Source organism: Crocodylus porosus, unplaced genomic scaffold (assembly GCF_001723895.1).
Source record: "Crocodylus porosus isolate Cpor-Errol unplaced genomic scaffold, CroPor_comp1, whole genome shotgun sequence".
In the NCBI taxonomy this organism is placed as follows: Eukaryota; Metazoa; Chordata; order Crocodylia; family Crocodylidae; genus Crocodylus; species Crocodylus porosus.
Genome location: NW_017728907.1, coordinates 35,936,289 through 35,953,137, shown reverse-complemented (window position 1 = coordinate 35,953,137; position 16,849 = coordinate 35,936,289). Strand labels below are relative to the sequence as shown.

The 16,849-nt window shown below is 42.0% G+C and overlaps 1 protein-coding gene across 1 annotated transcript in view; it reads right to left on the bottom strand.

Moving 5' to 3' along the window:
• Window positions 1-3,887: 3,887 nt before the first annotated feature.
• The window catches only part of GTF2B (general transcription factor IIB), a 28,917-nt gene continuing 15,955 nt past the window's right edge, over window positions 3,888-16,849 (bottom strand). Inside the window, exons 4-7 of the mRNA XM_019531145.1 lie at window positions 7,277-7,423; window positions 7,015-7,144; window positions 6,069-6,350; window positions 3,888-4,365 (exon numbers count right to left, since the gene is read on the bottom strand). Coding sequence (XP_019386690.1) covers window positions 4,232-4,365; window positions 6,069-6,350; window positions 7,015-7,144; window positions 7,277-7,423 — 693 coding nt within the window. The 3' untranslated portion in view covers window positions 3,888-4,231. The remainder of the gene's footprint in view (window positions 4,366-6,068; window positions 6,351-7,014; window positions 7,145-7,276; window positions 7,424-16,849) is intronic.

Genomic DNA, 16,849 nt, shown 5'->3' with positions numbered 1-16,849 from the left:
ATATATATATATATACAGCATCTAAGAGGGTGCTTAGCATTTAAGAAAGCACCATGAAAAATACCTTTTTGTACTTGTATCTTGTACAGAAATCTTTTTTTAATCTAAGTAAATCACTAAAAAAAGAGGGCAAGGGTATGCTCACACAGTTAAGCTGAAAGAAAGCACTAATTTTTCTCTCCTGTAGGCTTTTTTAAAAATATTTTTAGGCAGATTAAGATTTTAAACTCTAGATTGTAAATATATTTTGCTATACCTTTATCTGTATGTGGCTGCTCAAGCACTTTGTAAGGAAATTAGGATACTTTAGAATGGTACACTATGCATTAAAATGAAATGTGCCTTTTAACAATGTCATTAAGTGTTTTGCAGTCATTAATATCACAAATTAAAGTTTAAATAGAAATTTGTAACTTGTGTCCCAAATCCAATTTTACTTACTGAATTTGGTGTGCTGGTTTTTGGTAGTTGGTGTTTGATGCATCTGATCTACAGAAGGAAAGGGAGAATCTCCCCCTTCTAATAGGCACCATGCCCCTAATAGAACCACAGTTGTCACTTTCTTGCAAGAGCAGTCCCTTTACAGAACACAAACTGCATCCAGACAAGTGCTGCTGTGCAGTATGTGGTCCCCCGGGGAACCAAGTGTCCACACATGTGGATGTGGCCATAGAGTGAGAAAGGGAACCTTAAATACAACCTTTCTTGACAGAAGTCTGAGGGCAGAACAGGGATAAGCTTGTTGAACATCCCATCTCTCCCCAGTAGGTATTTACGCAAGATTTTGGGTTATGTGCTTGTGCATTGATCCTCTGGTTTGAGGAACAGGGTTCATATCATGTTTTTAACAATTAAGAGCCACTTCTAACCAGGATGGAACTCCATACAATTAAGTAAGCCAAGTGTCCCCTGAGCCTTTTCTTCTTCAGGCTAAAGAGTCCCATGGCTCTCAGCCTCTCCTTCTAAGGCCTGCTTTCTTGACCTCTAATTAACTAGTTAAGAGTTTAGAGAAACTTCTGAGTAAATAAGAAACTCAGTCATTAGAGCAAGTTCTTCTATACATTTTTCCTTTCAGGCCTCTTCTCAGTAGTAAAGCCTGTCCCATTTAAGGAATATTAGCTTTTCTTTTATTTCCCTACTAAAGTAACTGCTACCATTGAGCTGGAAGGTTTCCCCCCACCACCACCTTTAATCAATTATACTAAGCCCTAGGATTCACATGGGTAGTATCTTTTATTGAACTAACTCCTTAGTTGGGATTGACTTAGCCTGAAGAAAGATGCCTTGCATTCAAAAGCCTATCAGCCCTTTATGCTGTCAGCACCAATGGGGACTGCTGTGTGGTACAGAACCATCAACACCTCTTACAAAATGGGTGTTTTAAGCAAAGCCAAACCCAACTTCAGTGCTTGAAATATAGCAAAGTAGAGCTTTACTGCAACCCTGACTTCCCTCAGGAGCTATTAAAGGTAGGTTGTATTTACTATGTCTAAAACTCAACACTAACACTCCCAATACAATCTAGAGGCTCTTCCACTTTGCTAATCAGGGAAGATGTTACAACACCTGATGTCATCAGGTCAGCCTATCCTAGAGAGCCAGCTGACACTGCTATTATCCAGCTTGTGGAGCAGTAGGCCTTTTGAACTCATTAAAACCCAAAACCTTGTTTTGAGAGAGCCCAGATGTAAAAAGAAATGGGTGTTAAATTAGGCAGTAGTTACCCTAAGTTATGTTCCCTTTCCTAAGAGAAAGGTAAAAAGAACAACTTGATTGGGGCCTTGTTTGAAAACAAGTGATCTCGTACACCCTTAACTCTGCTGGTTTGTGTACAAAGTTTTTAAAACATAGAGAACATGTAAAATAATCAGCATCAAGATATGGGCAGGACAGCAGTTCATGCCAAGCTGCTTTCACATCTTTGTTATGCTTAAACAAACTTAATCTGACATAGTAGCACTCTCTTAAGAAAGTGCTAAAATATTTAGTTTACACACAAGCAAAGGATGACAGCTGTGCATCAGAACAAGGGCCTACTTAATGTAAGCCCCTAAAATCAGTTGGGATTCTAAATCCTATTGAATAAATAGGAAGTTTTAAAATTACTTACCAATTTAGCCAAACAAGGCTTTTATGCTATTCTTACGCTTTTTTAAATAGAGGCATCAGAACGATGTATAATCAGCAGTGTTAAATTCTGCATCTAAGTATTTTACTGCTATAGCAATGATTTTTCGCTATACCTATGAGACAGCAGAAACTAATTGGCTGCAATGATTGGTGAGATGTCATACTTACCACCTTAAAATCAACCACCTACTATAGACTACTAGTTTAAAGTGCATAAAGTACATACCAGATAATTTATAGAAACTAACTAGAATATTTATCCTACTTGACACATGTTGCTTGGTCCAGAAAACTCATAAAAATTCTATCGCTAATTTTGTAAATGCTGAACTGAAATGGTAATGCTTAGAGTTGAAGTTTATAGCTAGATAAGCATACAATAAGGGGAAGGTTGGTTTTTTGGGTTTTTTTGCTGTTGTTTTTTAACATGTTTATACATATCTAAAGATCTAGTAGCAGATCCCTAAGAGATTAGTTTCAGTTTTTATATTAACTGAAGCTATATTAATGAGTTTCTCATTAAATGCTTTGGTCTAACTTCAAATCTTCCATCACTTTTTTTTTTTCTTGTCCTTGTCTTCCCTGTAGAGTTAAGGCAGCCCTTTACACAGAAAGCAGGCTCTTTCCACCTGGGCCCTGCAACTTTAAAATTTACCCTGTTCTCTGATGCAAGCTTCAGTTCTGTAGATTGAGGGAGGGGCAGGAACTGTTTGCAGAATTCCAGGAAGAGGCAGGATGACATGGCCCTGCCTCTAGCCTTTCACAAACAGGGAGAGGACACTGGATCTAATGCCCTTCACAGCTGTGCTATGGGAACTTTTAACAGCCACAAGTAGTCAACTTCAGTGGGCAGTAAAGAATTACAATGCTTTTGAAGAGTAAAAAACTAAACTTAAAGCTGTTGTATTTTGAGGGTCTCAACTGGCAGAAGGGGATTAAAATTAAAGCAGCAAGAAAACAGTCAAGGCTATTGACAATTAGTAATGTTAGCACTGGGCACAGAGCCCTCCTGTGAATGGATTAGGACCAGATGTGTCAGAGGCTGACCCCCTCAGCTGTTCAGTTTGATAATTAAAGTAAATCTTGCACCTGTGATGCAAAATTAGCTCAGAAACCAGAAGACTGTTGGTAAAGTACATTTGCTGCTTTGAACACAAAGGGACACTGTCAAGAGGCATCCCATTTTGGAAGCAATTAGTTTGGGGGAAGGGAGAACAAACTTCTGGCTTTTAACTCTTCAGCACCTGGAGTATCATTTCAAATTCTGAGTGCTAATTTAGAATGCAGCAGTGTCAGGAGCTTAGCTGGTGGACATCCAAATTTAAATATGACCTGTCACTTTAATCTGTATGTTGAAGTATTTGAGAAATTGGAATTAACATCTTTTGTAGTAGTCAGATTCACAAAGGCAGGGTGAATAGCCATCCATGAGAAGCAAGGAGGATGTGCCAAGGATATGACTAATCTTTTCATAACATGTTAAAAAACCTTCAGCAGCAGTTGTGCAAATATTCAAGCTGCTTTTCGCCAACTGTTTGCACTCTGGGTTAAACCTTCTATACTGTAAATTGCAGCTAACTACAAATATTAAAGCTACACTAGAGATTAAAAGTTGCCAAGAAAGCAAGTGTGGTAGTTTCATTGCAAAGGTACTTAAAGAACTTTACTATTTAATTATTATTAGTACAAATTATTGTCAAGTTCAGGTCATTTGAAAGGAATATACCCATCTCAAAGAAGTGAAATATGCAACGTGGTACATGTTTTTGGAAAACAGTTTATTTGGGAATTACATCATTTCCATTTTCCAAAATACATTTTACTAGATCCCTACAAAAGAAATCTAAATAAGTACAATATGAAATTAAGCTTGTTGTAACAGTCATTAAATATTTACTTTCACTAATATATACATACAAAATGCCACACATGATTTTGTTTACCCTTGGAATGTGCGCTGTGCTCCAGCAGTTATGTTTGATCTTCACATCCTTCTCCAGTTCCACAATATGAAGGCTCAGTATCAACACTTTGTACATCCTTTCATATAGGCAAAAAATCATAAAATGTTCTTTAGAAATTAAACTTAACCTTAGTAATTTTACAGCTGTGGTAGTTTGTCCACAGGGGTATCAAATTTGAAGTCAGCTGGGAAAAGATCTGGAGCTCGTGGATAGATAAGTCTGTAAGACTGCCTGATTGTAACATCAGCAACCCCAGCAGTATCTCCAATCTCTAAGGAAAACAGAGAGGACAAGGTTAAACACAATTTACTATTTTCTCTCTTGCTGCCAAGCCAGGAACAGCCAGCAGGGCTTGTGCAGGTAGTGGTGTGCTTATCTCATTTTTCCAAAACTGGATGCAAAATTTTTTTCAACTATTTGTGACCCAATAAATGTATGAAAAATTTTCTTCAAAATAGCCATCTCATTGAAACATATGTCTAATTTAACTTGAGCTGATTTAAATCCAACACATAAATGTCATAGGAAAGGAAAAGACACATGCTGAACATTTTGATTAGAGTCAATTTTTTAGACTAACAACTGCATTGCAGGCTCTTTTTTTAAAGAAATTTAAAAAAGAACCAACTGGTTTATGTAACGTTCTTGACTGCTATGGTTAATAAAAGAATACAGTTAAGGGCAAGAAAAGGTATTTCCCAGCTAAGATCTGAAAGGAATTTAAATAAAGAGATGCAAGGAAAAAGCTCACTCACACAATGAGATTACAGAAACAGCCAAGGCTAAGCAAGCAGAGGAAGGAAACTGAGCTTTTGAGATAAGCAGGAACTAGTTTATGCAAGATTTAAAAACAGAGGTGGTGATTCTGAACTTGAACATGAAATGTAGGTAGGACTGTAGAACTGAGAAGACCTGAGAGTACAAGCAAACAATTTTTACTCTTAGGAGGCAGCTGCTTTCTACATTGCCATATAAGTCTAAAAAAGTGAGCACCACAGAACTAGGAGCTCAAGGAGAGAGAGGAGTTGAAGACGCAGAAGAATTGGAGTTTAGGCAGCAGGATAAACAGGCAACACAGCAAATGTGATGAAAGATAAGGGTGAAGTGAAGGGTCAAGGGCAAAGGCAGTGGATGGGCAGTTGGAGATCAACTTTTTTTTTAACCCACAGAAAGCTCTTTTATCCATTAGGAACTGGCTTTCAGGTCAGCAGCTCACCCCATGTAGACCAAACCCCTGTCAGATAATTCTTTAAAGTTCTGATCTGCATTGGGTTTGAACAGTAAATTGAGATTTCATAACCTAATCCCAATATCCCAAGCCATTCAACACAGCAGGCTCCATCTTTTATGACACTTGAGAGGAGTTCAGCATAAACTGGGAACACAGTAGTATTTATAAAGCAAAAATATTTTGCAATCTAAGCTCTTCTTACAAGAGGCCAGATTCTCCTGGCTCCCACAAGCGGTGGCTTGGGCTGCACCACCTTTAAAGCCATCTTCTCCATGTCTGAGTATTTTGGGACAGTCTGGGGTCCACATGGCACCATCTGCCCTCACAACCCAATGCGCACAGGCTTGAGGTGAGGAAAACAAGGCACAGCTAAGATGATACAGGTATCCAAGCCAAGCCTTAACTGCACAATGGTTTATAACTAACAATAAAACCACAAATTTGTATAGAAAGATAGAATATAAATGTGTAAATATGAACGTGTAGTAAGTTAAAACCCATAATGCAGACTACCAACACTACGTTGTCTACATACTTAAACCTTAAGGAAGTTTGTTTATGGGAGCGTAGCTAAGGATTAGGTAACTCACATCATCATGAGAAAAATACCTGTTACTTTGGGCACAAATTGTACATCCGTAAGGTGACAATTTACTGCTGCTAATTTCAATGCACTGACTTTTGTATTGAAGAGTTCTTCCTATTTTCAACAGGAAATATGGGAAAACACAGGAAGACTTTACCTTTTTGTGTCCTTTTCTCTGCTGAGGCTTGTGATGCCATATAAATAGCTGCAGCTGCCACAGAAATGGGACTCCTCCCAGGAACCAAATCCAGTTCCACAGCTTTACGTGCAATGTGTGTTGCTGCCATTTGTACTTGCTTAGGAAGACCCAGATTGGAACAAAATCTTGACATGAAATCCCCAGTTGTGATCAAATCAACACTGGTTTCAAGTGCTTTCAAAATAAGCTTAAAACACCGGCCTATTTCTTTCTTTGAAATCCTGGACACTGCACATATTTCTAAACAAACAAAATGAGAAGTAAGCTGTAGGCTTACTGTGTTTTCTACTTTAAACAAGCTATATTCTTAATGACTTAAGACCATACTTTTTCAGCTTCCTTCCCATTTCTTCATGAAAGAAGTCACTGTTCAGAAAAGCAAGTCACCCCACTAAAAGACTAAGAATAAATTACATAACACTGGAATAACAGTTACTGTTGAAGATTCAGCAACACAAGATGTTCTACAAGTCACCATTACATATAAATCAATCTTACAAAGAGTAAGATTAAGTATATACAAACTAGTGTTGAATTCCACTAAGAACAGGGAGGACAAGTATTTATCAATCATGTAACTTTTTGCTTCAAATTTACTCAAACAATCATTTTGTCAGGCAGCATCTTATAAATTCTACCAGGATTCAGAACTATTTAAAACAGTAACCCAAACATTCATTCTCCTAAGACATCACTTGAAGCAACTCTAGAGAAATCCTAATTGATACAAGTGGTTAAAAACAATGAAATAAAATGAAGACTATTGCCAAAGTTAAGATACATTTTTCTACACTTCTCTATTATAGCCTCCTTTCCAGATACTACCAACATGCTGTTCTAACACTGGGCTAAAGATATGAGTCTATTTGGTAACAGAATTTAATCTGTGCAACTGCAAACTTACCTTTAAATGTTCTTGGAACGCCCTCTTGTCTACAGGCTATGTAGAGACAAGCAGAAGCAATGGCATCATTACTTCTTCCCTTCAGGCTCTTCTGCTCATACACTTGCTTGAATAAATTATTTGTTCGATCCTTCAAAGCAAGAAGACTAAATTTAATTAACTCTAGGCCATTTAATTAGCAGCAATATCAAAAATTCATGTGCTCATTATATTATGCTAAGTCAATGCCAGAACAATTTAAAGGAGGGAGACATGAACTTACAACTATATTTCTGGGGAGGTTGATCCTGTCTGCCATGTTAGTAATTTCTTTAAAAGCATTCATCATTGCTCGATCAGAGCTGCTCATAGTCCTGCGATTCTGATACTTTGAATTCCCAAATTCATCAAAACTCGCTGCACCTGTGCCCTGAAAAGTAAAATGTTGTTGTTAATAAAACATAAGCTATTCTGTTTTTAATATTTCATGAATAAACACCTTGCAGGGTTGTTTCTTTTTTTTTTTTTGGTTATCCCAATTCAAATCACTAGGTTGGAACAATTATATACATACACGTAACTGAAGTAAATAGCATAATACAGCAGCATTCCAAATGGTCTCCACTACTTAACCCAGCCTCAAATTGTGGACTACAGTAATATCAGAGGATCCAGGGGATATCAAGAAATGATGCAAGAATGTCTTTTTGATACCACCATGTTGCTTTAACTCAATGTCTCCACCACAGATACTGCCTTCTAGACCCTCAACTAATAAAACATTATTGAACAGATGCCTAGATTTCTCCTATATAAAGCCCCCCCCATTACACAATATGATACACACCACACTATAAACACCAAGCAGCATGCAACGTTATGCATTTGTTTATATAACGATAATACCCTAAACCTGGTAAATCATGTTTTAGCTCTTCCTGGACAGGCAGCAATTTGGAAAAATTAAGTTTTATAAACAGGTTTGTGACAAGCTGATACAATTAAAACAAATAAAAATGCAAGGACAGATGTGGGGGCAGGGGGGAGAAAAGCTAACAAAATAAGGTTACACTAGCTGATAATAAATGCTAACTCCCTGCATGCATTTTTTTGCCTCTTGTACCTCAGCAGTTTATGAAGCATAAGTGGTAAGTCTCACCATTCCTGTCTAAATGAGATGTCTTGAAAAGTTAAACTATTCTTTTTTTTTTCTTTTTACTAAAGCAGAATAATTTTTATTTATTTTTATTTTTTTATCATCTTACTACAAGCCACAGCTATAGTAGTAGTTCATTTATTCTCTTCACTAAAATGATTCAGTAGAATTAAAAATAAAATTATTCTTAGCTTAGTTGGTCTTCTGGATCATGATGTACATCTACAAGGTCTAGTCAGTGCCTGATGAATCTGCTTGTACAGAGTCCTACAATAATCACACCAAGACCTTTGGCTAGGCATGAGCATGGAGGACTGGAGGCTGCCCAGCCCCATCACCCCCCCTTGCCTTTAGACCACTAAGACGATCCAAAGGCCAGACCGAGTCCAGAGGTTCAGTGCCTCGAGGGCTGTAGCTTCTGCCAGAGAACAACAGATAAGCACTGTGGCTGACTGCCTAATGCCTCTGTGAAGCCGCATTTCTGTCAAGGCAATGTCCCTTTGCCTTTCCCCAACCACTACTCAACACAAGGCAGTGGGGGCTATGACTTTGAGATGCCCTATATTCACCTTACTCAGCAGGTTGCAACCTTGTGGTATTTTATAGAATTTAGCTCACCATGATTAGCCCACCCACAATGTTGCCCTACTAGGCCTTCTAGTCGGATACAGTTTATAGTCATACCCAGAACCATACTATTATACAACATAGCATAATTTGTGGCTACTGGTAAAAGCATGCAATAATCTAGAACTCTTGGTTCAGAGATGATACTTTTTATTAGAAATAGAAAAAAAAATCTTTTTTTTGCAATAAACTTACACATTCTAATTTAAACAAAAAATTAAACATTAAATAATATATGATGAAACATAAAAATGAAGCAATATAAAAGCTGAAAAATAACAAATTAAAAACAATTCTATTTGGACCCTACTCTGTGCAAGTAGCCAAACATACCTACAAAGTACAGGACAAATTCTAAGTTGTTAAGAGCCAAACTTTTTTATTCATTAGTTCAATACTTAGAATTTTCCACTAACGGAGAGATCCATTTCCCTTGCATTTCTTCAAAGAATGAATAAGACCACAAATAGTGTTTCAAGTCATTTATCTAATTCCTCCCACAAGAACATATCTTGTCTTAATATGGGATCCAACACCACCTGCCCACAACAACTGCAGATCTCTACACTACAGTGAACTGCAGTTCTTGTAATGGCCTCCCATTGTGCTTTTGTACTGCAGATAGATAGGTTTGTCGACCAAAAGAATGCTTTACTCGTTTCAAGAAGCAGAAGTCTGAGAAAATCTTACTGCCGGCATATGTCTACAGGCTGGTATCTTTAGTTCTTAAATTTATATCTTGTTTTTAACAGGGGAGAAACACTGGGTCAGTAACGGTCAGCACATTTTCTAGAACAATTGTCTGGAGGACAGAATAAATGTTATTTAACCATACAAATAATGTTTTAATTTAGAAGAGGAGGCTGTAACATGTACTTGGGGTACCTGATTTTTTGTCTGGTAATTTAGTGCTACTGGTTGAGCTAAAGTGGTTATATTAAGCAGCCCCATTTCAGAAGGCACGTGTCCCTCTGTCATAGATTTAGGTAGAGATGAATGACACTTTGAAACGTATATAGGAAAAAAAAATCATTTGGAATGAATTATGGGATCAGCACCCCATAATTCTGCTCCGTACAATAAAATGCACTCAACCCAAGTTCTACAGACACTACTACTGCTAGTACCACCCTTCTACTTGGTCTTACTGTAAAAGGATAAAACTCAGAATCATAAACAAATTACAGCTGGAAGAGACCTCAGGAGCTCATCTAGTCCAACCCCCTGCTCAAAGTAGAATCAGCCCCAACTAGATCATTCCAGCCAAAGGCTCTGTTAAGCTGAACCTTAAAAATCTCCAAGAATGGAGATTCCACCACCTGTCCAGGCAACCCATTCCAGTGCTTCACCACCTTCCTAGTGAGAAGAATATTAGGAAAAACTAAGTCCAACTTCCCTTGCTGCAACTTTAGACTATTGCTCCTTGTGTTCTGTCACCTGCCACAACTGAGAACAGTCTAGTTCCATCCCCTTTGGAACCACCATGCAGGTAGTTAAAGGCAGCAATCAAAACCCCCCCTCAAGTCTTCTCTTCTGAAGACTATGCCCAGTTCTCCCAGCTTCTCCTCAGAAATCATGTGCTCCAGCCCCTAATCATTAACCATGCTCTCCACTGGATTCCCTCCAACTCGTCCACATCCTTTCTGCATTGGGAGGGGGGCCCAAAACTGGACACAGTACTCCAGGTATGGCCACACCAGTGCAGAACAGAGAAATAATTACTTCCCTCAGTCTGCTGGCAACACTCCCAACTAATGCTGTTAGCCTTCTTGGCAACAAAGGTTGACACATATCCAACTTACTGCCCACAGTAACCCCTAGGTCTTTTCTGCAGAGCTGCTGCTTAGCCAGTTGATCCCAAGCCTGTAGCAGTGCATGGGAGTCTACTATCGTAAGTGCAGGACTTTGCACTTGTCCTTCTTGAACCTCATGAGATTTCTTTTGGCCCAATCCTTCAATTTGTCTATGTCACACTGAATCCTAGCCCTAGCCTAACTCCTCTGCAGCTTGGTATCATCCGTGAACTTGATGAGGTCGCACTCCAGCCCATCTTTCAGATTGTTAATGAAGATATTGAACAAAACTGGCCCTAGGACTGACCCTTGGGGCACTCCCCTTGATACCTGTTGCCAACTAGACAGAGCCATTGATCACTACCTGTTGAGCCTGACGATCCAGCCAGCTTTCTATCCACCTCACAGTCCATTCATCCAACCCATACTTCCTTAGCTTGCTTGCTAGAATGCTGTGGAAGACTATATAAAAAACCTGGCTGAAGTCAAGGTATATCACATCCACTGCTTTCCCTACATCCACAGAGCCAGTTATCTCATTATAGAAAGCAATCAGGTTGGTCAGGAATGACTTGCCCTTGGTGAATCCATGCAGACTGATCCTGATCAATTTCTTCCCCAAGTGCTTAGAAAAGGATTCCTTGAGGACCTGCTCCATGATTTTTCCAGGGAATGAGGTAAGGCTGTAGTTTCCTGGATCTGCCTTCCCCCTTTTTTAAGATAGGTGCTACATTTGCCCTTTTCCAATCATCTAGGACCTCCCCATATTGCCACAAGTTTTCAAAGATAATGGCTAGTGGCTCTGCAATTACATCAGTCAACTCCCTCAGCACCCTCATATGCAATGCATTCCAGTCCCATGGACTTGTACACACAGCTTTTCTATATAGTCCCTATAGTTTTTCTATATAGTCCCTAACCTGTTCTTTCACCACTGAGGGGTGCTGACCTCCTCCCCAAATTGTGCTGCCCAGTGCAGTAGTCTGGGGGCTGACCTTGCCTGTATTGACTGAAGTAAAGAAGGCATTAAGTACTTCAGCTTTTTCCTCATTATTTGTCACTAGACTGCCTCCCCCATTTAGTACGGGACCCACACTTTCCCTGACCTTCCTCTTGTTGCTAACAAACTTGTAGAAACCCTTGCCAACTGCAACTCCAATTGTGCTTTAGCCTTCCTGATTTCATCCCAGCATGCCAAAGAAATATCTTTGTACTCCTCCCTAGTCATCTGTCCAAGACTCTGCTTTTTGTAAGCTTCCTTTTTGTATTTAAGCTCACTGAAGAGTTCTCTATAAGTAAAGCTGGTTGCCTGCCATATTTGCTATTCTTCCTACACACCAAGATCGTTTGTTCCTGCACCCTCAGTAAAGTGTCTTTAAAAATACAATCAACTCTTCTGGACTCCTTTCCCTTCTCAGATGCACCTCCCAGAGGGTTCTGCCCATCAGTTCCCTGAGGGAGTCAAATTCTCAAGTCTAGGGTCCTTACTCTGCTGCTCCTCTTTCTTCCTTTTGTCAGGATCCTGAACTCAATCACCTTGTGGATAACAACTGCTCAAGTTACCATACACTTCTGCAGATCCCACACCAATTCTTACCTGTTTGTGAGCAGGTCAAGAACACAGCTACCTAGTTGGTCATTCCAAAACTTGCACCAGGAAGCTGTCACCAACACTCTCCAAAAACGTCTTGAATTGCATGTGCTGTATTAACCTCCCAGCATGTCAGGGGGACTGAAGTGCCCCATGAGAACCAGGAACTATGATCTGGAAACTTCCACAAGTTGTCTGAAGAAAGCAAGCCTCATCTGCCATATCCTCCTGGTCTGATGTTCTATAGCAGACACCCACCACGACACCACCATTGTTGCTCTCCCACGTGACCTTAACCCAGAGACTTTCAGCGGGCCTGTCTCCAGTTTCACGTTAGAGCTCTGAGCAATCATACAACTCTTTTACATATAGCACAACTCCTCTTCCTCTGCCTGTCTTTCCTGAACAGTCTGTACTTATCTGTGACAGCACTCCAGTCATGCATGTAATCCCACCAAGTCTTCGTTATCCCAATCAAGTCACAGTTCCTTGACTGTGTGAGGACTTCCAATTGTTCCTACTTGTTTCCCAGGCTCCATAAATTTGTGTACAGACACCTAAGATAACTAGCCAATTTCCCTACTTTTTCTGTAGGGATGAGGAGGCCTCCCCTGTTGTCCCCTTCTCTTTGCACTTCCCCCAGGTCTCCCATTTCCCCACTTAGCTCAGGGCTTTGCTCTCCATCCCCCGGGGAACCTAGTTTAAAAGCCCTCCTCACTAGGTTAGCAAGCCTGTCTGTGAAGATGCTCTTCTCCCTCTTCATCAGATGGATCCTGTCTCTTCCTAACAATCCTTCTTGGAACAACATCTCATGGTTGAAGAAGCCAAATTCCTGCTGGCAACACCACCTACACAGCCATGCATTGATCTACAACAGGGTAGGCAATGTTTTTTGGCCGGAGTGCTGAAAAGCCCCACAACGTCTACCTTGAAAGGTGCCAGAGTGCCGGCATGCCAGAAAAACAAAATGAGAGCAGGGGGTATATGACAGGATGCCCCCTACCCAAAGACCCAGGCCCCTCAGCCCAGGCTCTGTGGCTGTCAGCAGCTACCCAGAACCTGGACCAGCTGCAAACATCTGTTGCATTTCCATCCCAGCCCCATACCAGCAATGCTCCCTACTGTGCTGCCCTCACACTTCGCAAAGCAGCATTAGAACCCAGTGCGGCAGGGCATAGCAGGGGGTACAGAAAGCTGCCTGCTCCCAGCTGCCCTGCCACACTTCCCCAGTGTGCATGGGAACAGCGTGGGCAGCAGCACAAGGTTGTGCCCCTTGCTGCTGCCCCCGCCTGCAGAGGAAGTGTGGCAGGGCAGTGGGGAGCTGGCAGCTTTCTGCACCCTCCCCCCCCCCCAACTGTGCCCTGCTGCACTGAGTTCCAAAGCTGCTTTGCAGAAGTGACAAAGGCAGCACAGCAGGGAGCACCGCCGGTATGTGCTGCCTCCCTGGAGCCCAGGGCCAGGGCCAAAAGGCAGCAGATGTTTGCAGCTGGCCCAGGTTCTGTGTAGCTGCTGACAGCCACAGAGCCTGGGCTGCTTGCAGCAGGGCTTCCATGGGAGCAGCCTAGGCTCCATGGCTATCAGCAGCTGCCCAGACCCAGGGCTGGCTGTAGCCGGGAGGCTACAAAACAGCTGCTACCCTCCCAACATTGGCCCCGGCCCCGCAGCAGGTTCTGGCATTGCGTCCACCCGGGCCAGGGAGGCAGCAGCTGTTTGTAGCCTCCTGGCTGCAGCTGGCCCTGGCTCTGTTGATGGCCGCAGAGCCCAGGCTGCTCCCAGCAGGGCTTGCAGCATCCCAGCTACCCTGCTGGGAACAGCCTGGGCTCCCAGGTAGCAGGGGCTACCCAGAGTTGGGGCCAGCTGCAAATAGCTGCTGTCCCCCTAGCCCCAATGCATGCTGAGGAAAATGGCCTCACGTGCCATGCTTGGTATGCATGCCTCAGGTTGCCGATGCCTGATCAACAAGATGCATCCACTCCTGTCCAGGCTCTTCACCTTGACTGAAAACATCAAGGGGAACACCACCTGTGCCCCCTTCCCCTTCACTTTTGCACTCAGAGCTCTGTAGCCATTCTTGAGCTGTTCAGGGTCACCCCTGTCAGTATCATTGGTGCTCACACATGGATGAGCAGCATGAAGTAGTAGTCAGAAGGTCAGGTGAGTCTTGGTAACCTTTCCGTGGCATCTCAGACCTGGGCTCCAGGCAAGCAGCAGAATTCCCGGGAAAACAGGTCAGGCCAGCAGATGGATCCCTCCATCCCCTGCAGAAGGGAGTCTCTAACCATCACCACCAACCACTTCCTCTTCATGGCAGTGGTCTCAGTACTCTCCACTTCAGGGATTTCTGGCCTGGCCTCTTCCACTAATGGAATGCACTCCCCCTCTGCTGCTAGCACTCCAAATCTGTTCTCCAGGCAAGTCACTGCATGTAGGGATGACTTCTTGTTGCCAGAGGTCACAAGCTTCCACCTTCCTGGGAGTCCATGCCCTCTTCCTTTTTTAGCGCTGCCTCTGGCAATCCTTCCTCCACAACCCTAGGTTCTCTCCAGCATGGAATCAATGAAGTCCTCATGGCGGAGAATGCTTCAGAGCCTTGCTATGTCCTACTGCAGCTCTCTCCCAGAGGGACACCACCAGAAGGCACTGCTCAAATTGCAGGCACTCCCCCACCTGACTGACACTGGAAGGAACCTGCAAGCCACAGCCTGCAGAGCACCAAACTAAGACCTTGACAGTGTGCAATCCTGCCTGGACAGATACCTCCCAGGTGCAAGCAGAGGAAGAACTGGAAGTGGCAGTGGCTCTGGGACTGCAACATCCTCCAGCCATCTCCATGGGTCTTCTAATCCACTGCCTCTCACTTCCTGCCTCTTTGCAAGCAGACCTCCCCTCGCAAAATCCTCTGTAGCTGGCCTGCTTGCTGTTCCTTGATCCTGAAGGGATCCTTTTCCCTGCAAACCTCTTTCCTCTCAGCAAGGTTACATTGAAGGAATGCAAGAGAGTTTCCAAATGAACTCCCTAGCAAATTCCCCCTCACTCTGGACTCTAGTTCAACAAGGGACCCTAGTTAAACAAGTATTGGTCTAGCTGCTGAGTTTTAGCTGTTTAAAGTAAACCTATGTAGGTTAGTCCATCTCAATTACTTATTAAAAAAAGAAGAAAAAGATCTTATTTTACAAGTTTCCCTTCAAAACAAGCAGGCAGCAAACTGACCTGCAAACTGTTTTTTGTTTTGTTTTTTTATAAAGGAAATGTTTTCATGCTCCAAGTCAAATCAGCCAAATCAAATCCAAATCTGAGAGTTATTCAAGAACCAGATGTGGCCCTACTACCAACAAACACCCTCCACCCCCCACCTGGGGCTTCAGGTACTTCCAAGTCCTTCAGCAGGCATCTTATGTGCAGACCCAAGCCCAAAAGCTTAAGGTTTAGATGCCCCAGTTTCACTTGCTCCTGTGGCCATATGACTGATGGCAAGCCAGGAAGGAGTCTCCCATTTCCATAAAGTTGGCATGTAGCCAAGATCCTCCCACTGGAACCTGGCCAGTGAGACGCTAACTATGAAGCTCTCATAGGAAGTCCTATCCGCAAGCAGACGAGGGTGCAAATCTCCACTACGTGGTGCCATTTTACCTCAGTCACGCTATTTCTCCTGCCAGACCTGCAACCTGCTTGCAAAATTGTCCTGTTAGGTGCTCCCCTGATCTCTTGGAGTTCCTCCTATATACCTCACCTGGGCCTGGACTGACTAGGCCCCTTTGCTAGGACCTTTTGTCACACCCAGACATCAATCAATCAGCCCTCTCAGCAGCTCAGAACACACACTCAAACACACAGCTCACCAAGCAACCGTCAGCAACCCAAGCACACTTTTCACCTTTATAAAATGGTTCTTGGAATAAACAACAAATGATGACTAGAAAGGCAGTTTTTTCTTAAACACCAGCATCTTCAAGTAATTCATTTTAGATGGTACACAATTTACCTTGCTGACTGAATAAGAACAGGAACTTCAACAAACTTAACTCATTACTCCAGGTTTCCACATATGATGAGACAGAAATAATCAGGAAAAAGAGACTGATCTTTCTATGAACATCTTGTTCAAATTTTCAGGGCACTGAAGAGACACTAAAACACTTTTCCAAGTCACCTATCTTCTGAAGAACTTCAGACACTAGTCTATTAAGGCATGACAGTGGATCAAGCTGCTCATGACTGACACTGACCTGTCTGTCACAAGGCAGACTCATTAACACACCAAGTTTAAGTGACTGTTTACAAATGTTGTGCTTTTCAAAAACTAAGCTTGAATAGAAAACTTGACTCTTAGTTACTCTAACCGTGACTGAAAGCTGTTGACTTGCCCTGAAGGGGGATAAATAACAAAACAGTTCCAAAACTCAACAAGTAGTTACATAATCCGGGGTTCTACAATACAAAATGTGCAATCACCTCATGTAACAGGGAAGAGTCCTCACAAACAGTTAACACAGAATCCTTCTACAAGGTACACTACCTACTTTAAAAAAAATAAATAAAAAAAGTCACACTGAAGGACACCAGGACAAAAACAGTTAATTTATTTCAGGATACTTCTGTGCACTAAACTTACCACTCCAGGAGCTGTATACTCAAGTACACAGTGCTGCTATGGATAAAATGCCATCCAAGCCAGAAGCGATGTAGCCA